General features: G+C 48.2%; 2 protein-coding genes across 3 annotated transcripts in view; one reads left to right on the top strand and one right to left on the bottom strand.

The window, feature by feature from the left end:
- The window catches only part of EXTL3 (exostosin-like glycosyltransferase 3), a 39,879-nt gene extending 25,359 nt beyond the window's left edge, over window positions 1-14,520 (top strand). Inside the window, exons 2-6 of the mRNA XM_010002186.1 lie at window positions 7,610-7,737; window positions 10,549-10,693; window positions 12,014-12,142; window positions 13,948-14,299; window positions 14,366-14,520. Of these exons, the coding sequence (XP_010000488.1) occupies window positions 7,610-7,737; window positions 10,549-10,693; window positions 12,014-12,142; window positions 13,948-14,157 (612 nt within the window). The 3' untranslated portion in view covers window positions 14,158-14,299; window positions 14,366-14,520. The remainder of the gene's footprint in view (window positions 1-7,609; window positions 7,738-10,548; window positions 10,694-12,013; window positions 12,143-13,947; window positions 14,300-14,365) is intronic.
- Window positions 14,521-25,096: 10,576 nt separating this feature from the next.
- Window positions 25,097-26,760, bottom strand: part of INTS9 (integrator complex subunit 9) — a 95,843-nt gene continuing 94,179 nt past the window's right edge. For both annotated transcript variants that reach the window (XM_010002187.1, XM_010002188.1), the window contains 2 exons: window positions 26,470-26,607; window positions 25,097-25,545 (listed from right to left, as the gene is read on the bottom strand). In XM_010002187.1, the coding sequence (XP_010000489.1) occupies window positions 25,369-25,545; window positions 26,470-26,607 (315 nt within the window). In that variant the 3' untranslated portion in view covers window positions 25,097-25,368. The remainder of the gene's footprint in view (window positions 25,546-26,469; window positions 26,608-26,760) is intronic.

Genomic DNA, 26,760 nt, shown 5'->3' on the forward strand with positions numbered 1-26,760 from the left:
GTAGCCAGGGATGTTTATGTAGCTCTGTCTGACATTCCAAGCTTGTTGCTTATTTCCAGCTGGTCAGTGCAAACCTGTTCTGACAGCTCCCTCCTGAAAAAAATACATGGCTTCAAGCATGCTGCTGCTTCCTGGGACCAGGCAAACTTGTCATCTTCCTTGTCTGTGTCTCTGGTTGCATCTGCAGAGAAGCAAGTGCCAATCTGATCTAACACCTTGGTTGCAGAGGGAGCAGGGGGTGCAGTCAGCCATGGGAAAAAAAAGATGTGATTTATTCTGCTTTGGTGTACGTAAATCTGCACACACACACAGAGCTCCTTCTAAAGAGTCTTGTAAATAATTTTCTGACTTGGCACTTGTATGCTGATGCATAAAGGGAAGGGACCCTGGTGTATCTGACAGTCTATGGGTCTTAAGGGCTGTTCTGGGCAACTTTATTTATCTGAGGATGCCTGAATTGGTCCAAACTAGGGGCTGAAAACAAATGTCTGATTATGGAATAGTTTCAGGTTGCTGTTTCTTGTTCCACTCTGCTGGAGTTGGCTGTCTCCCAGAGTCTGCTAACAGAGTCCCCATTACTTTTATTAAACCTAGTTTGGTTGAGTTTTAATTACATTCCTTACTATGTTGGCCAACAGTATGCTACAAGCCTGCAGATGCATGAGATAGCTGCTGCAGAAGTCCTGGCTTCCTATGTGCTTCTAGCAGATAGAAAAAACTGTCATCAAGGTGGAAAGAGAGCAGCCTGCCCGACTTGAAACAAGGATGTGGATATGGGTGGGATGAAGACCATCAGCTCCCAGATGTGTAAGTCTTGGCTTCCTTGGTAGCTGGGGATATTGCTGGTTGTACCTTTAAGGCCAGGTCCAAATGGTAACACTGGTCACTCATAGTTTGGCAGATGCATTAGCCTGTATCTTCATGGAGAGGATCTGAACTCCTGCATGGTCCTCCATACAGAGCAGAACAGCAGGAAACTTTGCCCCAAGTGAGGTCCTGGGGAGATTCTCCACCTGAGGTCAGTGCTGAAGCCATCTGTGTTTAGCAGAGGGCTTTGCTCTGGTCTGGTGGATCAGGACAACAGCAAAAAGTCACAACCCCAGAGGCTCTGGCTAGGGTACTTCCCTGCAAAGCAGGGAACTTGCTTCACTGAATCTTATTAATAAATGTTCAGAGATGGTGCCAAGAAAAGGGATTGACAGTGTTGTATATCTGCAAGACTGCACCAGCAGGAGCTCTCAGCTTTTTCCTTCAAAGAGTAGATTGAGGTCAACTCTTCATGCAGAAGAGGCAGATGGATTTGGCTATGCCACTCTGCCTATGGTGCTATTTTTCCCTAGCACATTTAGGTTGAATTGGCTTGTATTTGGGAAGGATGGAAACAGATCCTTTTCACAAGCACTTGTTCTTTGTCTCCCCGAATTATTCAGCCCTCCTAAGGGTATCCTTCTGTTTTTTTAATGATGAAGACCTGACATGAGCAATGAGGCTCCTGGTTTCTTGCAGAGTTTGCTCTTTGCCCAGAAATCAATCCAGTTCACCAAGTTGAACTTTCAGAACTTCTCTGAGGGCATTCTTCATGTTTTCACCATCAAATTATATGTGGCAATTTAAAGCTTAAGTGTAAAGCCTGGCTAGCAGGGAGGCTGCTGGAAGATATTGATTTTGCTGCATTTTCGTATTTATGTATAAAAACATACTATAAAGTATTGGTTAGTGGTATTATTGCTGGGCAGACTAAGGATTTATGCTCTGCTTTAGTTCTGCCTAATGTTTTTAAGATCCATTTGGCCAATGTAGCCATGAACACCAGGAGTAAATGGGCTTGCATGGAGCTGTGGGGGTTTCTGCTCCTTGAGTCAAAAAACCCACATGGTGTAACTGAATCACCTCAGATTGATTTGTTGAAAGGAGCAGAGACTTCTGATGTGGTGTGTCAGGTGCTTGGAGGCATTTTAGGTCTTGCAGTTTGTCTCAAAACTTTGCAGACTGCTTAGGAGGCTCATGATATTGAGCTGGGAGCCATTTCGCTGGTGACAAAGTGCTTTACAAAAATTATTCCCAAGGAAAAGCCCAAAATATTGACAGGCAGAAATACGCAGTCTGGGATAGTTTTGAGTCTGAAGGGCTGGGGTTTGTGTGCAGGTCCTGCTACTGATGCTCTGCTCAGTGTTCAGAGCCTTGATATTTGCTGTAAGGGAAGGTGTTTTTTTGGTAAATGCTTCTGTGTCTTTCTTGTAGCTCAGTGGCTGATCTTGTGTCCTCCTCACCATTTTAATCTCCTTGGGTAAGGTTAACTGCTGGCTCTATTTTGCTGGAGTGCAGCATTTCAGGTTTGCTGAGGGAACATCTTTTATTGGGACTTGGCTCGAGACTGTTGAGAAACAAGATTGTGGTGAAATTAGGCATTAAAATGATGGAAGAGCAGGAGAAATAGCATGGGTGAGAGGCTGAGACCTCAATGTGTTTGGAAAAGAATAGAGACAGAGTTTGGTTGTGGCACAGTACATTTCTGGGGTGCATGAGGCCCACGGAAGAGCAGGGCTGGGAGTTGAAAGCAGATAATTCCTGAAGAGCAAGTTGTTAACGTTTCAGAGTGAATATTGCAGAGAAAGGTGGATTCCCTCACTCTTGAAATCTTCATAGAATCGTGAAAGGCTTTGTGTTGGAAGGGACCTTAAGGATTGTCTAATTCCAGACCCCTCCATCCTCTAATGGAGAAAGGATGCCTTTTTACTGGAGATGCTATCACCAGGTCTGAGACAAGGTCCCTGTGAACTGGATCATGCATAAGGTTAATGTAGGTGACTTGAAAGTCCCTTTTGGCTTAACTTCCTGCTTTCAACCCCACCAGCCATCTGCAACTAGTCTCCAGAAAGCATTTAGTGTTTAACTAGTGCCATGAAGTTTGAACTCATGGCTTTGTAATTTGCTCCAACTTGTCAGAGCACTATTTTACGGTGCTGTGTGATGATGATCTTCCAGAGGAAGGGTGGCTGCATCAAGTCTTCTGGTCTACCATGTAAGGATTATCAAGATAACCTCCCCTGGCCTGTGAAGCCCTGAATTTGGCAACATATAATGTGCCTCTTGTCTGTACATATAGATCCATGGTCACCATAGTGTCTGCTGGCTTTCTCCACCCAGCCCCACACGTGGTGGAGGGAGATTAATGGCTATTGCTGGAAGAATGCTTTGAGACACCTGCAGCTAAGGACATGGCACAATAAGGTGTCATTCATCTGTATTTTAGGTGTGTTGAAGTCATAAAAAATGGCTAAATCTCATTTAATGCCATGTGAGGGAGAGGAGTGGACTTTTTTTTTAAACTTTGCTGGTATAAAAGAACTTTGCTGGTTCTTTTTTCACCCAGCCTAATAAGCTTCTGAGTACATTTGTGCCCATAATGACCATTTCATGCCTGAGAAATCTAGAGGTTTTAGAGGCCTATTGAAATGTAAAAACTTCAGAAGAGAGAAATGTTTCAAGTCCTTGAATCAAATGCTCTTCCCATTCCCTCTAACCAGTTTTTACAAGATTTGTTGCTTGGATTAAAGCAGAAAAGTTACCCAAAAATTCACTTTTATCTCTCTCAAGAGTTATACTTACTGTATCACAACTCAACACCCTCATTTCCACAGCTTGGGGATGCCATTGGCCAAGACCATGCCATTGGTCAAGAGCAAAACCTGGTCTTGCCACAGGAGGTGGTGAAACCATCTCACGGGGACAGAGAAACAGGAGAAAGGTTTTGAATCTCAGCCCCATTGTTGCCATCTCAGGTCCATGCCTTCTTCCTTGGTGTAGTCGCCCAGGAAAAAGTGCAGGGCTTTAGAAAAGCCACTGAGTAATTGTCTGATGACAATTAGCTGCATCCTAAAAGTGCTGTAAATTGGGGTAGTTTCTTTGAAAACAAGGCATCAAAGGCAAGAATTGCCTGTATCTTCTGCTGGGGCTAATGTGAGAAATTGAACATGCTTATCAAGGCCTGGAGGCCACTGGCTCCTTTGTATCATCCTTCTCATTAGAGGAGAGTTTAATGCTGGTACAATAATCTCTCTGCCCTCTGGGAGGTCCTCTGACATTTGAGGTAGGATCTGCTTCACTTCCTCAATTGACAGTAGCTGCATCATGTTATTGTTCAGCAAGTTACGTGAAAACAAGTCAATCAATGAATTTGCTGGGTTTTTCCTTGGGATCTATTGATTTGCAGGCTGGTTAAATCTTAAATACTCCCAGATGAAAAGCAGGAGTACACCTATTTTCTGTGAAATGGTAAAGCTGAATACTGACACTTCCAGACCTGCAAAGCTTCAGTCTGCAACTTAATGGAATGACCTGGAATGTGCCTGTTAACAAAACTTGTGTTCTGTCTAGATGTTTATGTTGCAAGAAGGTCGGCCTGACTCCAAAGCTTATGTGAAAAATAACCCAGTTTGTTGGGTCGTTGGTCCTCTGGGCTGAACATAACATCTCTGACTCTCTCTTGGTTGTGAATAGCAGCCAAAGCTCAGACCTGGCCCTGGATTCTCTTTAATCTTTTGCACAGTTCCTTTGAAAGTGGGTGACATAAGAACATATAGTTACCCCGGGAGCTCTCTCTGGCAGCAGAAGAGCTGTAAAGGAGGCTTGACCACAAAAGCAGGACAGTGCTATGGGCAAAACCTCCATGCTGCTCTTCTCAGCTTTGATGAGTCGTTGTTTGTAGGTGCAGTACCCAAATCCTTCCCGAGAAACTGAGATGAGGACCCAGCTGTCCTGTAGCCCCTCCAGGTACTGGAAGGTTGCTATAAAGTCTCCTCAGAGCCTTCTCTTCTCCAGGCTATCCTGACGGCTCCAGAGTTCTCTGAGTTCAGCCATCCAGCCAATTACTTATCCACAGAGTGGTTCATCTGTCAAATCCATGTGTTGTCCGTTTGGAGACCAGGTTGTCGTGTGGGACAGTGTCAAACACCTTGCAGAAATCAAAGTAGATGACATCAGTTGCTCTGCCACCATCCACCATCTCTGTAGCCTTGGCATAGAAGGCCACCAAACTGGTCAGGCATGACTTGCCCTTAGTGAAGTCATGATGGCTGTCACCAAACTCCTTATTTTCCATGTGCCTTAGCAGATTTTCCAGGAGGATCTGTTCCATGATCTTGCCAGGCACAGAGGTGAGACTGACCAGCATGTAGGTCCCTGGGTCCTCCTTTTTCCCCTTTTTAAAAATAGGGGCTATGTTCCCTTTTTTCCAATGGGCAGGAACCTCACCAGACCGCCCATGACCTCTCAAATATGACAGACAGAGGCTTAGCAACTGCATCTGCCAGCTCCTTCAGGACCTGTGGATGTACCCCATCAGGTCCCATAGACTTGTGCACCTTCACATTCTTTGGATGGGCACAAACTTATTCTTCTACAGTGAGAGGTGCTTTGTTCTCCCAGTCCCTGCTTTCAGCTGCTGTGGCCTTTGCGATGGGGCAGGAGAACTTTCCAGAGAAGACTAATGCAAAGAAGTCATTGAGAACCTCAGCAAAGAAGTAATTGAGAACCTCAGCCTTCTCAATATCCTGCATAGCTATGAGGACCTACATTTTATCCCCAACATACAGAGAGGATTTAAATTCTCTCTGTTTTCAGTCTGGGAACCACTCTTGGCTCCTCTTTATTCCGGCTTGACACATTCAGGGCATGCTCACATTGCATTGGGTTTGGTGATGCTTCTGCAGAGGTGGTTTTCTCAAAGCCTGTGTTGACCTCCTTGTGTGCAGTTCTTCCTTGGCCTCCTGGGCCAGCGCCTTAGGGCTGTACCGTTCCAAACCTCCTGGATTTTTTATTCCTGTCTTACCAGCTGCCTCACCCACAGCAGTGCATGCAATTGTCTCTCTCCTGCTTCCCTCTTCATCGCCTATTCCCACCACAATTCCTGCAACCTCTCTTTTCCAGCAGTTCCCAGATAGGGAAGATATCCCTGGGAGCGTCTGCTGGTACAAATGCCGCGTTGATTTTTTTTCTCCACCTTAGGAAGGGAGAGGAGGAAAAAATTCCTGCACCAGCATTGTCTGTTTCTGGTTTTGCCTTCTCCTACAGTCACTAATTGCATCGCAGCCCCACAGCTCAGCCCTGGCCCTTCTCCACTACGGCTTAGAGCTGTATAATTTGTTCACCTCCCTGCAATAAATTGTTCATGCTTTTGATGAATCTTCAGTGAAGTATTTCAATGCTTTCTTGTCAAATGTTCCCTTCCCCCTCCTCCCCATGGCAGCTATTGACAGATGAAAGCACTAACTCTGGCTTTACATGGGAATTTAATCATACCAGCTGTCACGCTGATCCTCAATACAAATATTTTCCACTCTTAATGGTTTGAACGTGGGCTTTTTTTATGTGATCAACTGTAATCTTATTTAATGGAGTTTTATTGTCGTGACGCCTTATTCTTTTAACCAGGCTGGACTTTATTTTTGAATTAAGAGGTATTGTTCAGAGGAAAGCCAGGGAAAGGACTGGAGAGATTGAATGGCATGGGAATCCCAGGATGAACTGAGTGACTATAGATAAGCCAGAGCAGGCAAAATGCAAGGGAGAGAAAGGGTCTAGCATGGAAGGGATAGTCAAGAAAAGGGAGAAATTCACTCTCATCTTACATATATATGGCTGGGACCAGGGGTATTGCACAGTGGGGTGGCTGGAAGTTTTGAGAGAGGGAGATGTTGCAAACAAGTTGTGTCCAAGACAGAAAACGTGGGTAGCTGCAGAAACAATTCAGTTCAGATCGGTCCTGTAGAAATGCTCCAAAGGCCGTTTCTTCAGTGGCCAGAGGAGGGACCAGCCATGGCTGCTGTGTTTCTCTCTCTTCAGGGCCACAGAGGTGATCTGAGGGTTGGAGCACCTCTGCTCTGGAGAAAGGCTGTAACAGTTGGAGTTGTTCAACCTTGAGAAGAGAGGCTTTGGGGAGACCTCTCAGGTCTCAGCACCTTCTGGTACCTGAAAGGGCTACAGGAAAGCTGGGGAGGGACTTTTGACAAGTCTTTTTTGACAAGACTTCTTGACATCACGCCCAGGGAGTGATGAGACAAGGGGGAATGGTTTCACACTGCAAGAGGGAAGACTGAGATGAGATCTTAGGAAGAAATTCTTTGCTGTGAGGGTGGTGAGACCCTGGCCCAGGTTGCCCAGAGCAGCTGTGGCTGCCCCATCCCTTGCAGTGTTGAAGGCCAGGCTCGATGGGACTTGGAGCAAGCTGGTCTAGTGGAAGGTGTCCCTGCCCAAGGCAGGGAGTTGTGACTAGATTATCTTTAAGGTCCCTTCCCACACAAACCAGTCTGGGATTCCATGGTAATTGCAGAGCTCCCCTCCTGCACACAAGAGGGCAGGTGAATGCCAGCACAGCTGTTAGATTTGGTATCTGGCATCATGGGGCTTGGGTTTGGGCAGGAGGCAGCAGGTAAAAGGGTTGGCAGCTGGAGCTGCTGGGTTGAGCCCATGCTTTTTGCTTAAAAAACGTTATCCTATGACAGGGGCTCTGAAGCAAGGCTGAAATGCCAGGCTGCTGGAGCCTGCAGTCCTGGCCCCTAAATCTCTGTGCCTGTGCAGCCACCATAACTGTTGTGTGTTTCTCTCTTAGGTTGTCCGCACAGAGAAAAACAGCCTGAACAACCGGTTCCTGCCATGGGATGAGATTGAGACAGAGGCCATCCTGTCCATCGATGATGATGCTCACCTGCGCCACGACGAGATCATGTTTGGGTTCCGGTGAGTAGCCCCTGCACACGTGACCTCTGGCCCCAAACGGAAGTCAGATGCAGCGTGGCCTCGTAGATAAAGCTGGGACCAGAACTAGGAGTAGCATATCCCTTTCCACAGCTTTCCAACTCAACTTCCTGAAGGATTAATATGTGTTAATGAACTGTTTAATGAGTGCAGGTGGGTGGGCTGATTTCAGGTTGTCCAGGCAACCCTGATTCTCATGCTTCTTAACCTCAGCTCTTCAGCTTTTGCTATGCTGATGATGTTCCCTTAAAGGTTTTGGGCGGTTGTTACTTCCCAGGGTGGAAGCCAACTGGAAGACAAATCCAAGAGGCTGTTGCTCTCCATCCTTCACCTGCCGTTCACAAAGCCAGGACGTTCGCAGCTGCTGCAGGATGTGATGCTGGTGTGCTCATGGTGGGCTGCCATCCTCTTTGCTTGGTGTGACATTGGGTTGTGACAGCTTTTTTGGCACGTCTTTTCTGCAGAGGGTGGAAAAGACAGATGTTGCACAAAGGCTGGTGATGCTTGCTCTCACTCCCACCCTCTTTCTGTTCCAGCATCTATATTTCCCCTTGTTTTTGCCCTGGCGAAAAGCTTCCTGATTTTGTAGGCTCCTGCTGTGAGAGGTTTCTGCAGGCTGCTCCTGCAGTTCGTACAGTGAAACCTCGCTGACTGCCAAAGAGGCACTGAGGAGGGAGGATGGCAGGAGGAGACAGTGGCAGGGGGAGACAGCGCTGGAGCTGGTTTGGCTGTGGTTCGTCAGCTGACTGGGCTGGGAGCGGAGGCTGTGGTTGCTCATCCAGGAGCACCCGGCAGCTGGCTGGGGGGTGGGAGGCAGGGACCAGCTCTCTGCTCTCACCGAAACGTGTGGGCTCGTGTTTGGGAGGAAGATTAAAAGGCACAAAAATGCCTGGAAACATAACAAGGTCTCTCCGAGGGATGAAAAACGAGCTGTTGAAGTGATTGAAGCAGAGGAATAGACGGCAGGACTCCTGGCTTCCCTTCCATGCCCTGTTCCAGGCTCTTCATCGGAACCTGCCTGTTTTCTCTCCCTCTTTGGTCTCGGATTCCCTTCGTTCATCCACAGCGCCTGGCTGAGGCTTTACCAATTAGCCCTGGAGAGCATCAAATAAAAATTACAAGTACCGTGTATTATTCTCCCTCATATCCCTGCTTATAAACACCTTGTTCACACAAAGCCTCTCTGTGCTAACGCAGCCAGGGAAGAGACGCTGTCTTGGCAACTGAGTGAACCACTGCCCATAACAACTGTGTTTTGTCAAAACTTTTTTTCAAGCTGTAATTCTTGGGGCCAGAAGCCTCTGTTTGCTGTTTGCTGCTCAGCTCAGGAGCAAGCTGGAGGTGGGTGCCCGGAGCAAACCTCTCTGAGAAGCACTCCCAAAATGATTCTGTGGAGAAATCCTTATTTTTGTGGCTGAGCTGGGAAGGGAAAAGTGTCACGTTCCTAGAAAAGTGAGACGTGGGAGAAGTGAAAGGGAATGAGTAGTTTCAACTCTGGCTTTTTGAAACAGTTGCACTGGATTGACAGACTGCAGCAAACAAGAGCTTGCAGGGAGGATGGTGCCAAGGAGGCTGTTGGCGGTGTTAATTACTCAGTTTTCATTACCAGGTTATATCAGAGTTTGATTAATTGGAGCAGAGAATGGAACAATAAACATGTCTTTGCTCCTGGCTGTGTCAGTAAGTGGAATGAAAGCTCAGGACTGTTGGGAACTGTCTCTTCAGCAGCCTATGATGGCCCCTGCAGCCATCACTCCTATAGTTCACAGAAATGGGAGTTGTGGTAGGAACTTGCATCCACACAAGGAAAAAACCCAGAAAGGCCACTTTCTGCCCTGTTTTGTGCCTGTGAAGAAGGGAGAATTCTTCTGTGGCCAACAGGTTCCTGTCTGGGACTTGTTTCTTGTAGTCTGGAGTTACTGGGTTTGGAGTTGCAGCTTGGACACTAACTCTCAGGGAGATAGGATTGGATGATCTTAAGGAATTCTGCACCCCTGCTGGATTTATTTCCCAGGTTAAGCACTGGAGACTGATATTTTTCTTAATTATTTCTGCCAGTGTTCCAGCTATCCTGTGGGATTTCTCTTGAATCCCACAGGATTCACTCTCTGAGTGAGCTTCAGATGACAGCAGAATATAAAGTGAGCCCACACTCTTACATGTGAACCTTGGGATTTAATTCCCTGTGACTGTGAATGTTATGGTGAAGGATGTGCTTATGGCCCCAGAGGTTTTTTCCGTATGGACAGGGCCTAGGAAGCTGCTGGGAGCTAGTTTGGCATGGAAAGCTGGCAGTTTGGCACGGAATGATCTGCCTGCAGACAGCAGGGTTTTCAGTATCTCAGCAGCTTTCTTAAACAGAGCTTGATGTTATCTCGACTTTACAGAGGAGGAAGCTGAACTTTTGTAGATGGAAAGTCCCAAGGATTTCAGGGAAAAACCTGGGCAATGCTGGGATGTGCTAGGATCCTCCCAGGAGGAGTCCCTCTAGCCGATTGAGGAGCTTTGGTGCAATTAAACAGACTTTAAAGCAAAGTAAAGCAAAATAATTGTACCTTATAACAATGTTGATTCTTTTTGCTGAAACTACAAAGTTTGTTGGCCATTCTTTGGATGAGCACTGGCCAAACTTTTTGATGTCTAGGCGTCTCCATCACTTGCAAGCCCCCTTGAGAGCCAGTCCATGGGTATCGAGGGTGTGCTCCTGGGTGTACTGCTCTCAGCCAAAGCCCTGCTCCTCTCTGGATGGGCTTCCTTGGGTTTGTGTCTCACTGAAAGATTTTGTCTTTGCAGAGTCTGGAGAGAGGCAAGGGACCGCATCGTTGGCTTCCCGGGGCGCTACCACGCGTGGGACGTCCCCCATCAGTCCTGGCTCTACAACTCCAACTATTCTTGTGAGCTCTCCATGGTTCTCACTGGTGCTGCCTTCTTCCACAAGGTGAGATGTTGTGGCCACAAAGCCCTGAGCTTTCCCTTCCTTTTCAAAGCAAACAGTTGTTGTATGTTATTGGGGTTGTTTTGTTTTTTTTAAAAAGCAGATTTTGGATCTCACCGTTTCCCTTGCTTCTTCCAAACTGAAACACAGCCAGCAGCTGGTCTGTGTCACAGGCAGCAAGCTCCTTGAGGAGCAACTTGTGTTTGTGCCACATGAGAAGCACTGTGGCACTGAAGCAGGTGGATGGAGTGTGTGGCTGAGCCCATTTAATTTAATCATAGATTCATTAAGGCTGGAAAAGATCTCTAAAATCATGAAGTCCAACCATTAGCCCAACACCACCATGCCAACTAAACCATGTCCTGAAGTGACATGTTTACATGTTCTTTGACCACCTCCAGGGATGGTGACTCTCCTACTCCCCTGGGCAGCCTGTTCCAGTGTTTGACCACTCTTTCAGTAAAGAAATAATTCCCAATATCCAATCTAATCCTCCCCTGGCACAACTTGAGGCCATTTCTTCTCATCCTGTCACTGATTACTTGGGGGAAGAGACTAGCCCCCCCCCCCCCCCGCCTCACTTCAGCCTCCTTTCAGGCAGTTGTAGAGAGCAAGATTTCCCCTCAGCCTCCTCCTCTTTGGATTAAACAGCCCCAGTTCCCTCAGCTGCTCCTTGTAAGACTTGTGCTCCAGACCCTTCCCCAGGTTCACCACTTCAGCGATGCTCTCAGTCATGGCCACATGTAGCACCTTTACTCTTACAGACTCAAAGTGTTGCAAAGGGTGGTCTGTGGGGAAGTCACAGGTTTCCATGGCTCTGTGGTGGCAGGGGCTGGCTGGGAAGTGGCTGGTGTACGTTGGAAGGGAGCCGTGCAGAAAGGGGCTCCTTGACATGTGTGGGAGAGACAACAATGGGCAAACAGGCCTTGAAACGGGTGGGATGTTTTCCAGATGTCTTTGGGTCATCATTATCGCACTGGGAGGGTTGTCCTTTAGGTACTGCTGCCATGTGGACTGCAGCAGCAAAGACAAGAAGATCTGAGGGGGGTGAAAACACTGTTCATCAATTTCTGAGGTTACATGAGCCTTGGGACTTAGTCAGGGTCGTGGCTGTGGGATAGATTTGCTGCTGCTCTGCAGGTCTCCTTGGTGCAGCATTAACTCTGTTATATGGAGTCCCTCCTTGAGCTCCAAGTCAGACATGTCCCAGTGAAGTGGTCTTGATGCCTGCAGTGCCACCACTGCCCCAGGCCTGATGCAGATGGTGGGTGCTTACTGCTCAGGACCACCTTGAACAATGTTGTGCCTTTTTATTCTTGCCAGTACTATGCCTACCTGTACTCCTACGTGATGCCACAAGCCATCCGTGACATGGTGGATGAATACATCAACTGTGAGGACATCGCCATGAACTTCCTGGTCTCTCACCTGACAAGAAAACCTCCCATAAAGGTAAAATGTGGGGTAGAAGCTTGTGCTGGGCTTTGTGTTTCCAGTACTGGTTTGTTCAATGTCTTTGGAAGGCAAACGGTCTCTGAGGAGGCTTCTCTGCTCCAGGGGAAATACCTGCTGTCCTTACCAAATTCTGGCTGCGTCACATCTCTGAAGCACCACAGGTGTAATGTTCTCAAGGCTGTTACCATGTCCCTGCTCCAGCCTTGAGGACATGTGGTGCATGGTCAGAAAGGTGTGAAAACTCAGCACGGCCCTTTGAAGCAGCCAAATCATCACCATGGCAAGCAGATGAAGTGGGGTTTGACTTAAGCTGCAGCTCAGACCAAAATGTTTCCTGGGTCAGCGAAGGGTCTTCTGAGAAGCTGATCCCAAACAGATAAATCTCATAGAATCCCAGATAGGTTTGGGTTGGAAGGGACCTTAAAGACCATCTCATTCCACTTGCCTTTCTGTGAGCAGGGATACCTTCTGTTAGACCAAGTTGCTCCAAGCCCCATCCAACATGGCCTCCAGCCCCTCTGATCACCTTTGAGGCCCTCCTGGATTTGCTCCAACAGCTCCATGAAATTTCCTTCTTTTTGTAACATACAGCACAAGTAGGAATGATTTCTTGCTGATTTTGTGTAGCTTTCCAGAGACGTTTAGGCTCACCTGCACGTGTAGGGCTGTTGGACCAAACACTGCAACCCAGCTGAAATTTCCCTGCCCTGTGAAATCAAATGAGTGTCACAATTTCGAGCATGAATTTTGGATGCAGATCATTCTGCTGTGTGTCACTGCTGGCAAACTGCTCTTTACAGCCCTGCATATGTCTCACTGTCACAGGCCACCTGCCTTGGAGATGGGATTTGGCTGTAAATATGATGGGTGGGTTTTTCTGTGTGGTTCTTCCCATCTGGAGCTACTGTGAAGTGGAGGTTGTAGAGTTTGGTGCAGCTGAGAGGAGAAGCAGACCAAAACCAAAGGTCACTGTATTGTGGTGTCTGATTCAAGACAGACAAGGAGGCCCTTTAATCAATGGGTGGCCCATCAGCACCTCCTGAAACTGGAGCCCCCTCCAAAGATCTTTTTCTGGGATCCTAGAACAAGGGACACCCTGGATTGTTAATTCTTCTGAGGCATATGTGACCAGCAGGTTGAGACAGGTCATTCTCCCCCTCTGCTCCACTGAGATGAGACTCCTCTGCAGTGCTGGTGCCAGTTCTGGTGTCCCTAACATAAGAAAGATGTAAAGCTGTTGGAGCAAGTCCAGAGGAGGCCACAGAGATGATGCAAGCGCTGGAGCAGCTCTGCTTGGGAGACAGGCTGAGAGAGTTGGGGTTGTTCAGCCTGGAGAAGAGGAGGCTCCAGGGAGACCTTAGAGCACTTTCCAGGACTTGAAGGTGCTACAGGAAAGCTGGGGAGGGACTTTGGACAGGGCCATGGAGTGATGGAGTGAGGGGGAACAGTTTCAAGCTGTAAGAAGGGATATTGAGATGAGATCTTAGGAAGAAATTATTTGCTGTGAGGGTGGTGAGACACTGGCCCAGATTTCCCAGAGAAGTTGTGGATACTTCCTCCCTGGCAGTGTTGAAGGCCAGGTTGGATGGGGCTTGAAGCAACCTGGTTTAGTGGGAAGTGTCCCTGCCCATGGCAGGGGGGTGGGACTGGATCCCTTCCAACCCAAACCATCCTGGGATTCTGTGTCATGAAGGATGTGAAGCTGAGTCCCTCTGTGCAGTGCCTTGGGTGCAGACAGGGTGTCCCCCCAGCCGGCATGTTCTGTGTGCCCTGGCAGTGACCACCTCTGTACCTCCTTGCAGGTGACCTCCCGCTGGACTTTCCGCTGCCCCGGGTGCCCCCAGGCACTTTCGCATGACGACTCTCACTTCCATGAGCGACATAAGTGCATCAACTTCTTCGTCAAGGTGTATGGGTACATGCCCCTCCTGTACACACAGTTCCGTGTGGACTCGGTCCTCTTCAAGACCCGCCTGCCCCACGACAAGACAAAATGCTTCAAGTTCATTTAGAAGCGGGAGCAGCCGGGCGCCCTCAGCTCTCTGAACTTCAGCCGGAGGCGGGTGAGGGCGGAGGGTGGTTTCTTGGCAGGGCTGTGAGTGCAAAACGCCTTTTGCTATTGATTCCGGCCTCCCTGCCATGGGGCAGAATCCAGCATTTGGATGGGCACGTTTCCCCCTCCCTTCCCGCTCTCCCCACAGTGACTCAACTGAGTGACAGGGAACAGGATCTCATGGCTTCTGTAAGGACACTCCCTAGGATCGTACACTGAGGAAGGGCACATTGGCTAGTGGCTCTGCCCCTTCGCTAGCCAAGGGCAAATATTCTTTTTAATTATAATTATTGTTATTTAAAATGAAAGTGTTTTAGATTTGCTGCGTGAGGCTTTTTGGTTTTTTTCCCCTTTTCTTTTTTCCCCACCCACCCACTCCCCTTTTCTTCTCTGGACCTGTCTGCCCACTCAGGGGGTTCTGCAGCAAGGCTAGGTTGGAGCTGTTGGACTGCAGGGAGGTTATTCCCAGCATGAAAGCAGCTCTGCTCACTGCTGATGTCCCCATCCGTTCTCCTACAGGGCAGCCCTTCTTCTCCCCTCCCACACACCATGGCCTGGCTCATCTTGGCCTGTGGCTCCTACTGAGGACTTCAGGTATCACCCATCTTTGCTCTGCTCTGCTCACCACCCCAAACCCTGTCCTCAGCGAGGGGTGAGCAGGGAAGAGGTCAGACCTGGGGGGTCCTTCCCCATCTTCCAGCACTGCACCAGATCAGTACCACAGCCACAGGGGGTGTTCAGCTGCTGCAGTCTTAATCCTGGTGTCTTTTTCCACCCCATGCAGCACACGGCAGGTGCTGCTAAACCTCCAGAGATGGGGGCTCGGGAATGATCCATCTGCAGCACAGCCAGGGCTGGCAGCGCCCCAGGCTTGTGCGTCCAAGCTGGCTGCCTCTGCTGCAGTTTTCTGCAAGGAGTCTCTGAGTCTGGCCTGGCCTTTTCACAAGTGCTTTAAGGCTTTTCCTCCTGGAGACCTGCTCCAGGAGCACCCCATGATTGGCATTTGCTGAGAAAATAAACCTTATTTCCAAAAGCGTCCAAACATGGAGGCAGTTGTTGAGAGCCGGCTCTTCCCAGTGCCCATTCCCTGCTGAGAAGCAGGCAGTTGTTCAGCTGTCAGTGCCAGTGTGACAGGCATCAGGGTATCCGAACCTTGAGATCACTTCCTATTTTGAGAGTGGAGGAAGGAGAGGAACTAACTCTGAATCTGTGCACAGCGAAGCAGAGCAGAAGCAAAGCACCAGCCCAGCCTGCAGGTGCCAGGGCTTGGGCTGCTCCATGGGCATGAGTCCCTGCTCCACCCTCCATCCCCAGTGAAATGTGCCCACCTCAGGTTTGCCTTAACCCCCCATCCCGTCCTCATTTGTGCCCTGGCTTTGGGCTACATTGAAAGGTTAATCCCACCAAGAGCTTTCCTTCACATGAAGTGGGAAACGCCACTGGGATTGTGTTCATGGGGCTGTTCTCGGAGCTGGTTTCTCTCCCACCAAAGCAAAATGCTGTTACCTCCTGTGATCACCTGACCTGTTCGATTTCAATCCTGGCCTGACAGGAGGAAAGGACACAGGCTGCCCTCTCTTGTGTGATAGTCCCTTAAAGTATCCCAGATGTGTAAGGGCAGCCTGGAGAAGCTCGTGCTGGATAGACAGTAGGGTGAAACCTGTGTGATTCACCTCAGTGTCCCTGGCGTTCCTGGTGTGACTGTGGCAGGATGCAGCTCAGCAGCCCAGCGCTCCGCGATGGAAGGATGTTACCACCTGGTTGTGTCTCTGGTGAGTCCCAAAAGAGGAGTAAGGATGGTCCCTCAGCAGCTCCTGAGCTCACTCATAAGTTCAGCCCTCTCCACTCTTCTCTCCTGCAGCCTGCACCACGTTTTGGGGTGCAGAGTTGCTTCTCCAGCCATGTTTCAGCCATTTTCCATGTCAGCCCCACAGCTGGGGGTCACCTGCTCTGTGGGAAGGGGAAGGGGCAGCCCGTCCTCGGCAGAGCCGATGGCTCATGCCTTCACCAGCACTACAGACGGCAGCGAAATACGGATCTAGGTATCTTTTTCTCTCTGTATGTTTTTTATTTTTCCTATCCAGTCTTTTTTGTGCTCCAAGTAGAGCACTTGAGGGCTCACAGCCTCCTTAAAAATGTGAATGGAGATTCCTGCAAGGCCCTGGAAAGATATTTTCTGACCATGCTCAGAGTGGAAACACAGCACTTGGCGGCAGCTGCACCAGCTTCAGCATCCGTGAGGGGCCCAACACTTCTGCTGCTGGCTTTAGTTCTCCCCTTGTTAATAGGAGGTTCGTTAGCAGCGATGCAGTCGCTCGTGTACAGCACAGGTTCCTGGTGTCAGCCAAGGGAGGAGGCAGCTCTGCCTTTCCCACCCCTCTGCCTCCCACTCTGCAAGAGTGAGAAGACAGCAAAGATGGATGCAGGCGTGGATTGCACTTTATATAAATAGGCACTTCTCAGCAACTTATTTTCAAAAACCTTATGGGAAATTTTATTATTCTGGTGAGAGACTGTCACAGAGGGAGCTTGGGAGATGGGGACGTGATGTGAAGCGTTTGTGTCTCCATTTGTGTTGGGGTTTGCTGAACCTTGTTGCTTGGCTGCAGTCGGAGCTGGTGCTGAGCCCAAGGTTGAGGGTTTCCTTTTTTGGTTGGTGTGTTTCAGTTCAAGGCCAGTAGAGGTGGAGAGATGAGCAGTGGAAATCCAACTTGTTCTTCCTTCCAGGCTCTTAGCACGCTCACCTCTTGCCCAGAGTGTTGGTGTTTTTGGAGGATCCCCGGTGCTGCTATAGCCAGGGGTCAGGCTCGGAGTGTCATGGTTGAGCTCTGTGATGGGGGATCCCTGTGCACATCATGGGATGGTTCCCTCCTTGCTGAGACCCTCTGAAGGGGGAGGATTTGGGGATGAAGGGGTAAACAGGCGCTGGGAGCTGCTGGTGGCAGCAGCTCAGGGGGGACATGCTGGGCAGCAGCAGTATTGGGAGGGATGGGGTGCCATGAGAAAATGAAATGACAGCGAAAACGTCTCCCTCTCACCCCCTGCAGGACTGGTGCTGCCCCTCCCTGTCCTGTGCTGCGGTGGCTCTTTGCCCAGGCTGCCTGAACAGACACTAAAACCCTCTGGAGTACAAACCTATGATTCACCCTCTGACTTTCTGCTCCTGAGGCATCTGAGGTTCTGAGCTGTCGTTAGGCTTCCCTGCACTGTCAGGGAAGACAGGGGCATTTTTGGAGAGTGGTCCAGCCCCATGCCACCATCCCAGTCATCTTCCTTCACTACCCATTGCTCTCCCATGACTTTCAAGGGGTCCCAGTGTCACTCCAAAGCTCAGGTTAGGTTGTACAATTTGTTCCTAGCTCCAGCACAGAGCAGCCTGGGGCGCACGGTCACCACCACCCCAGCCCTGAGGAAGCTCTCTTCAGCAGCTGCACCTTTCCCAAGGGAAAGGCTTTTTCCCCTTTCCTGTTTCTGCTGCTTCAGCCAGGGGCAGGGGTTGCAGAGTGAGTTCCTTCTCACCTTGGCTGTAAATAGCATTGTCTGTGGTGACACGGACCCCCCCGGAACCCCACTGGTGTCACACAGCACAGCCCCCTGCCCCCCTGCCCCATGGCTGTGCTGACTGCTCCAGGAGCACCAGGTTTAAAAAAACAAAACAAAGGAAAAAACTGAGAGAAAAGAATCACTCCTTCAACATGAGCACAATGTTGAGTTTTTTTTGTAAAAGGATCCAATAAATGGAGAGTTGAACTTGAGAGTGTCTCTGTGCCTGCTTGGCCTTGGAATGGAAGGGAGGGTTTGGGACCAGGATGGGGCTCAAAGCTGCAGTGCTGCTCTGTGGCCCCAGGGCAACCTGAAAACAAGCATCTCCCCAGACTCAGGTTTCCCAAGGGAGCAGGAGCAATGAGCAGGTGGGCTGGTCTGGAATGGTGGGGATTTCTCAGCAATAGCAGTGTCTGATGCTAAAACCAGTTGTAGTCCTTGGCTCCCCTTCCACTCCTGCATTTCCTGCATGTTGGGAGCTTTCCTCTTCCTTCCTTTCTCCTGCTTTCCTCTTGAGCTTCCTCCATGATTGCTTGGTCACCTCTGTGTCACCTGCCCTTGCTGCTTTCCCCTGAGAAATGTGCTCTTTATTTTCCATACTGCCTTGGGATAAAGACTCTTCTCTTCCCTACCGGCAGTATTTGTGCTTGGTTTTATTTCCAGGAGAATTTTCAGGGAAAAATACCAAAGGATTTTGATCCCAGAAGGCAGGAGGTGGGTGCTCTGCTCAGGACCTGTCTCCCAAATGCCTGGGATCTCTCCCCAGAACATTGGTGGAAGGCAGGGACGTCCCTCACAGCGTTAGGGCGCAGAAAACCCTGCTCAAAGGCCTGGGCCTGGCTGCAGTGGTGGGATACCATGGTGAGGGTCCAGCTCCCCAACACACTCAGCAGCATCTCGACCACTGGCTCAACAGCAGCAGATTTGCTTGAGGGGCTTTTCTGGTCCTTACACAGCACAAAAATTATGTTAAAGGAAATAATTTTTACAGCTGGAACTGATACAGCCTTTATGAGATGAGCCACCACATCACAGTCCTGTTTGGTTTGGGGTTTTTTACCTATAGGAGGGGAACACACACTGGGGAAGAGGAGGAGGAGGGGATAAATCCCCCAAATAATTCATTCCCCTCTCCCAGGAAGGAGGCCAGGGAGAAGTGCTCTACACTAACAAGTGCCCTCCATGTTCCCTTTCAGATGACACATTCCTTAATAAAAAGCAGTTTCACTGAAATTGCTCCCCATGCTTCTGTTCTGCCCATCAATGCCATAAAATCAACCAGCTCCTGCCAAAGCCCAGGCAAAGGCCCTGCAGCCACTGGTGCTAACACCTGAACCCTCCCGTGGGCCTGCCTTATGACCCCACCACTCTGAGACAGGCAGGAAAGAGAAATTACTGGTCTGGGTTTTTTTTTTTTTTTTCCAATGCAGCAGAACACTGCTGCAGGGCTGGGCACCAGTGATGTCACAAAAGCCAAGGTCACACACATCGTTTCCAGGTTAATTAGGTGACAGTGTTTCAAACCATGAGCCAGGGAAGCAAACACACCCCAGCTGTGTTTTCCTGTTTTGTTTGTTTGTTTGTTTTGTTTGTTTGGTGGGGTTTTATTTTGTTTAAATTAAATTAAATTAGGCTTAAATTAAAAGGGTGTCTGGTGATGTGGCGAGTGCTGGTGCTGGGCGGCATTACAGATCCCTGCAGCCACTCAGAATGTGCTGAGCGGTGGGCAGGATTTGTACCTCAGCTTGCTGCCTGCAATGGACTGTGAAAGGCTTTAGAAGAAAAATAGGATTTTATCTCCAGTGTTTTAAGAAGTTTTTTTGGAGTTGTTATCAGGCTGAAAGGCAAAGGGCTGCTGCGTTTCCATGGGTGCCCTTTGCACAAGGAGGGTCACCCAGTACCCGTCTTGTTCCGAGCTCCGCCCCGAAGCAACAGTGTAAATACGAAACTGGGACAGAATAATGGAATTCCAGACTGGTTTGTGTTGGAAGGGACCTTGAGATCATCCAGTCCCAACCCCCCGACCAGGGGCAGGGACACCTCCCACTAGACCAGCTTGCTCCAAGCCCCATCAGCCTGGACTTCAACACTGCTAAGCATGCAGGCAGCCAGAGCTGTTCTGGACAACCTAGGCCAGTGTCTCACCACCCTCATAGCAAAGAATTTCTTCCTCAGATCTCATCTCAATATCCCCTCTCAGCTTGAAGCTGTTTCCCCCTTGTCCAATCACTCCATGCCCTTCTAAAAAGTCCATCCCCATATGTCCTGTAGCCCCTTCAGGTACTGGAAGGTGCTCTAAGGTCTCCCTGGAGCCTTCTCCAGGCTGAACAACCCTGGCTCTCTCAGCCTGTCTCCAGAGCAGAGCTGATCCAGCCCTCTGATCATCTCCATGGCCTCTTCTAGACTTGCTCCAACAGCTCTGTGTCCGTGTACTGGGGACCCCAGCACTGGAGCCAGCACTGCAGGGGTCTCACCAAGGCAGAGTAGGCTAGGCTAGGCTAGGCTAGACTTTAATTGAATTACATTGAATTTCAGTTGGAAGGGACCTACAAGGATAATCTAGTCCAACTGCCTGACCACCTCGGGGCTGACCAAATGTTGAAGCATGTTGTTCAGGTCATTAGGAGTCCTGGTCTTGTTTTAAAATCCCTGGGCAAAGCAGGTGTTTGCCCACAGTGCCACCAAATGGCTGCAGAGCTGTGAGGAAGGCACTGGGAAAGTGACAAGGGCAGAGAGCACCTGCAGCCACCGAGCAAGTGCCTGTGCCAGGCAGAGGCAGCAGGCTGGGGTTTAGGGGCTCAAACAGTAAATATTAAGAGCAAAGGGAAATGAGCAGTTATTAGCCAGGCAATTAATAAAAGAGATACGCTGCACCCAGTGTTGTGCCTGCAAGGGAAGGATAATTGTCACTGTTCATTTTAACCCACTAAGTAATTTAATATAGTTGTGGTTTTTTTTCCAAAAAAAAGGAAACCACCTTGTACTGAGCACCACTGGTCCCTGTGATTGTCTCCCTGGAGCCCAGCTCTGCCCTCGGGATGCAGCAAGTCCTGGAACAGCTCTGTGGCACAAAGCCAGCAGGTTGGGTCATTGGGTTTTTTCCCTTCAAGAATAAAAAAAGACTAAAAAAAGAGAAGTGGGACACATACCAAACATCTCGCTCCACCTTCCCTCAGGTCACCATGTCCACAGCCCTGAGGAGATGACCCTGGTGTGGCTCAGAGCACCTATCAGGTGGCACCGGGACCAGCGGATCCCCGGTGACACTGACTGCTTCTGGGCATGGTGGGGACAGCACGAGCCTGGAATTAACTTGGTCTAGTTGTTTTTACTACAGCTGACATTAACAGAAAGAAAACACATTAAATCTCTCCATCCAGGAATATTTTACTCCATAAAAGCCATCCAGGTGCAGAAAGCTGATTTAAATCTTTTCTCCCTGTTAGTCCCCAGTGCAGTGATGCATCCCTGGTTGGGAAGTGTGCTGAGAATGGATCCCTTGCCAGGGGCCAAGGTGCAGCCCTGCAGAGGCTTGAGAAGCTGCCTAACAGCACCCAGCACTGCCGGGCTTAACTAGGGGAGCTGCAGGGAGGGGCCAGTGAAGCCCAACACAGCAGACGGGACACCAATGTCACCCATGGTCAGGGGCACTGGGGATGGCTGTGGCACAAGGAGCAGCACACGGTGGCCAAGGGGATTATTTTTGTGTCCTTTCTGGAAGAAAGAGTGAAAGCAAGAACCTTTGTTGCTGTTTGTCCACATAAGTGTCCATCTCTGGTGAAAAGGCATTTCCCATCCATTGCATTCCCCTCCTGCCACTCACAGCTCTCCTGGGCTGCCATGGTTACCTCTGCAGGACTGACCTAGCTCCAAGAAATGCTGTTTATTTTTCTGCCTCTGCAGAATGAACAAGCACTTATTTTTTGCTATTTTAATTACATTTTTTTCATTGAAGAATATCCTTACCAGTATGTTTCTTTTTCCAACAGGCAAAACATTTCTGTTTATAAGAAGAACCGGTTTTTCAGATGCTGGGGCTGAAGCACTAAAAAGTTTTCTGCAAAATAACAAGCACTTATTTTTTGCTATTTTAATTACATTTTTTCATTGAAGAATATCCTTACCAGTATGTTTCTTTTTCCAACAGGCAAAACATTTCTGTTTATAAGAAGAACCGGTTTTTCAGATGCTGGGGCTGAAGCACTAAAAAGTTTTCCTGCCGAAAATGACATGAAGAAATAAATAAAAACTTTTAAATGGATTTAGGTTTTGTTTTGTTGTGTGTTTTTGGTTTTTTTTTTTCCCCAGGAGGGTGGGAAGGCCTTTGAAAGCCATTAACTACCAGATGACCTAATAAAATAGCAGCATGGCTGTTACTGGTAGGATTCATTGTTTTGGCTGGAAAAAGACATTTAAAATCATCAGCTCCAACTGTTAACCCAGCACTGCCAGAGCTCTGCACCTCAAATAAGCATTTTGCTGTGACAGCCCAATCACACCAGTTGCCTTTCAGTAGTGAACCAAGCTAAAAACCAATGGTTAAGCTTGAGAACATTTCTAATCCCGTTCACAAGCGCAGCTGCCCAGTCCCAGGTCCCAAATTACCTTCAAACCACTTTTAATAAGACTTCTGCCGCAGCAGCTTCCAGCTGTAAGTCTCAAGGCAGCCTGCAAAGGATGGTACAATTTCTATTTCACAGAAGGGGGAAGTGAAGCACTACTCCAGGTACATGTCCAAAATCATGGATCTCTCCAGTTCTGTCAACTTAGGCAACACTGAGAGATTTTTCAAGGGGAGAGTCAAAGCATCAGATTTTATTTGGCCCAATTACACATTAGTCACTCCTGTGAAATAGCTATTGTGGTTGAGTCAAGCTGTCTCACTCTTCATATTTCCTTAATACCTTGAGATTGATAAAGTCTCTCTGTCTAACTGGACTCTCTGTAATGAGGTCATGCTGGATGAGTACACGAGGAGTTTTTTCTCCCCTGACAATGCAAGGCTGGCTGGACTGTGTAGCTTCAGCAAAGACAGCAAATCTCTCCTGCCTTCCTGCCCTCACACACCTGCAGTCAGAGAAACATAGAGCTCGGTTAAATCTTTGGTATCAGTAAATCCACAGCCCTTTTTTCTGCAGGGCTCCATGCCACAGAATCACATAAATGTCATATAAATGTCCCCATGTGTCTCCACACCCAGCTAGTTCAGCTCTTGGGCTCTGGCACAAGGGCATCCTCTTGACTACAGGAAGGTACAACTCAGCTCCACTCCAGCCAGGGTCTTCTTGGCTCTTTGTAGATGGGTTTTAATGCTTCTCACTCCTTGGGCCATGGGAACTGAGCTCTCAGAGCCCATTTACCACCAGGGAAGTCACAGCTCTGCTCAAAGGGCAGTTTGGTGAGGGGAGGAGTCACAGGCCAGAGCCCATGCTGACCTAGAAGCTTGGTGGAGTCAAGCTGGGAAGGTCTGGCATGGTTCACAAATACAACATCACATGGCTGCCATGAGGGGACAGCTGTGGTTTGTTAAGCAGCTGTGAAGTGCTAATTACTGAATTTGCTTCCCCCTTCCCAAAAGGCATTAGGAAAAACAGAGGAGGAATTTCAGGTTTGCAGTGTTTTCACTGGGCCAGCAAACTGATTTTCCCTCACTCTTTGCCCCACAATAAGCTCTTCCTGGTGAATTTCTACACCTTCCAATGTCTTCCCACAAGGCCCCTCTGAGTCCTCCATGGCAGCACATGGACTCAGATCTCCCAATATTCAGTTTCTTGAGCATAGCCTTCACCAAGCAGAACCTACAGCCTTCATGTTCTGCCCACCAGCCCATGGCTGGGCCACCCATGCTCAGCCAAGATGGATGCAAAAAGCACCAATGAACAGCCTTGGGTCTGGTTCCCAATGGCTATACATGCAAAGGAGTATATTCACAAAACAAAGGCTCTGGAGCACTAGGACTGATGCTGGAACCGGTTTGGGTAACAAGGAGAAAGATGCCCTCAAGGACTCATCTATTACAAGGTCCACTCTTCCCTCTCCCCCAGCCTCCTCAGCCCAGCTGTGTTTAACCCAAGGCCTCTGTGTGTTAGGAATCATCTTTTTTGAGCTTTAATTACAAGGTGAAATATTAACAATTCTATTATTCCATTTCCAAGTGATGATAAAGAAGCCAAACTGCTGCAGATGTTGTAAACTCTGACGAGTTTTGCAACAAGTTTTTATCACACTAATGACACTATTTCTCTCACACCCATGACATACATGGAAAGGAAAAGTACGGATGCTGGAGTCTGTACATCCAATTGAATAAGAATCTTTAATGTGTACAAAATATGATATGGAGACTGCAATAGCAAATAGTTTTTATTACAGAGCTGTTCTTCCACTGCCATAATCTCCCCAAAGCTATAAACTGAAGGAGTAGTTATATTTTACAAGTGTGTACTTACCCGCACAGGGGGATGTGGAGCAGGCATGCAGATGCTTTTATAAACCACAGAATGTGCTTCCTCCTTGGCAGTCTTACTATGCTTTTTATTTTTAACACCAAATAAATACAAAACAATCCAATAAAAACCAAACAGCAGTATATCTGAGAAATCGGCTCCTTTTAAAAGCAATACTATTAACTAAGTTTAGGCCCCAAATAAATGATTTTGGGAGTGAGAAACCTCCTCAGGTCTGCAGTACAGATGGCTTTGTGCAAATGACTCAGTATTTCAATCAGGATTTGGGATTGTGGGGGCTAAAAGGACAGGTTTTTGGAAGGTAGAAACAAGAGGCACTTAAAGGTTCTTCATAAGCACTAGGAGTTTAATTACTTTTGACAGTATCTTCCTGAGACAACTCCTCCACTGATGATGGAAGGACCCAGGAGAAACCAGCCTTTTGCAAGTCCCAGCAAAGCGCTAGGTGGGTGACCTGGTCCTAACAGGTGAGGGTGCAGCATCAAGAAACACCTTGCATTCCTAAAATAAATATTTTTTTCCAAAATCCCTCTGCTTTTGGAGGGAATGGCCAAGCTCTTGCCACTTCACATCTGTTCCACATGCTCCCCCATAGTCCCCCCTTTTTCATTTTTATTTTTCTAATCGTTGCCTTACCAGCTTTCCCATTCCTCTTCATGCCAGTGAAACACACCCACAATGTGAATGGAGGACAGACAGGAAATTGGATCTAATGATGGGGAAGAAGCAGTGGGGAGAAAAAAATAATCTCTTAATATCTGAGGCCACTGTTTCAATATTTTTACAAAGTTTTCAAAGGTAAAGGGCTGGGGCACACATTGCTGCAAGGGTCACACAGAGAAATGTCTGTGTCTGCACACAATGCCACCCTGATCTGGTAAACACACTATTTACTCTGCAATCTCTATCTCCTATAAGATTCCAACTCCTAATTTTACAGACCAGGAATCCTCTCCAAAGTATTCCAAACTTGGTTAAAAATAATATATAAAAACTGTATAGATACTAAAAAATACTTCCTTCCTTCTCCATTAAGGGAAAGGCAGCATCTGGTCTCTTGGTATCACAAAATTCTCTTTCTCCCTAGGACCATCCTCTGGAAAGCTCTTAGCTCTGGTTCTCTGGAGTGTCTCCTTGCAGAGCAGCATGATGTCCATGAGCTAAAAATTCTGCAGGAATTTGAGAACCAGGTCACGCAGCTTCACCCTCAAAGGTTCATCGTTGTCACAGATGATGTGTGTGGAATCCTCCTCAATCTGAATGAGGGTTTCTGCCTCCTGGAGGAGCACGATGTGTCCCTTGGCTGTGTCCTCCACCTTCACATCACTGAAACCGTGCTAGATGTACCGTTGGGGAGGGAGTAAAGGAGGGAGATGTTACTACAACTCGGGAAAACAGGAAGAGATGAAAGACTGGGGCACAGGAGAGAGGAAAGGGGAGAATGACCACAAAATACAGAGTGCCATTGCAGATATCTCTGCGATTTGAAGAGGACATGCATAGGGTAAGTTAATTATGATCCTCAGGATACAGATGAATATAGAACAGGGAGGCTAAAGCCAGTATTTTCCACTACACCATGTCACTGCAATTGCAAAATCTTGAGGCAAAGAGGACAAATTGCTCCTTTAACTACAGAAATTACCATCTGCTGACATTACTGCCTCAAAGAAGATGATAGTGGAGAGCCACTGAACCCTAGGGCAAGCTTCCTCACAGACTACCCTGCCCTTTTTCCTATCCATTTTCTCCAAAGAGGCATGCAAGGGAGAACAGGGCTCCACAGAGCAGTATCCAACTGCCCATAAATTCAGCCACCAAGCCCCCTGTCCTGCAGCTCCCCAGAAAGCTTCTCCATCAGTGGAGACATTTTCAGGATCTATTCTTCACCCAGTCAGCCCATTTTCACAAAACTTGTAGAAACTGAAGTACTTTTGAGACCTCTACCCCACTGTTCAAATTTGCTGGGAACCAGCTGACAAATCCAAAAGTTACATGGGGGAAACTCACCCACTTGCAGTGAAACCCAGGAAGAAACAACTGACATGGTTCCCCTGTATCAGGACATGACTCCACAAGGAACTATTCCCTCCACAGTAAGTGCAGGGACACACATTCCCAGAAGTACTTTGTGAGCTCATTATCCCCTCTCTGTTTCAAGCCATGCTAAAATTATTTTCCTTCCATTCCTAGCAAAGCAGCATATTTTTGAGATTAACAGAAATCCACTTGAATCTCACTTGCCACCAAAGACTTATTACCTTCTCAAGCGTCTGCACAAACTGGTCCACGGGAATGGAGCCGCTCAGCAGTGGCTTCAAAGATTTACACTCTGGCACATCATCACTCACTCGCTTTCTCTTCTTGCTGGCAGGAGGTTGTGGAGGTTTTGGAGGGAGCTAATGGGTGAGAAAATACACAGGGATGCAGGGAATCACACCAGCTTCTTATAATTTAGTTGGAATAACAAGCACAGGAGATAGAAAAGGAATACTGATTTTATTTTCTGGTACTACAGGGGAACATTGCAGTAGTGAAGAGGAAAGGAGAAA

The sequence above is a fragment of the Chaetura pelagica genome, unplaced genomic scaffold (assembly GCF_000747805.2).
Source record: "Chaetura pelagica isolate M959 unplaced genomic scaffold, ChaPel_1.0 scaffold107, whole genome shotgun sequence".
Lineage (NCBI taxonomy): Eukaryota > Metazoa > Chordata > Aves > Apodiformes > Apodidae > Chaetura > Chaetura pelagica.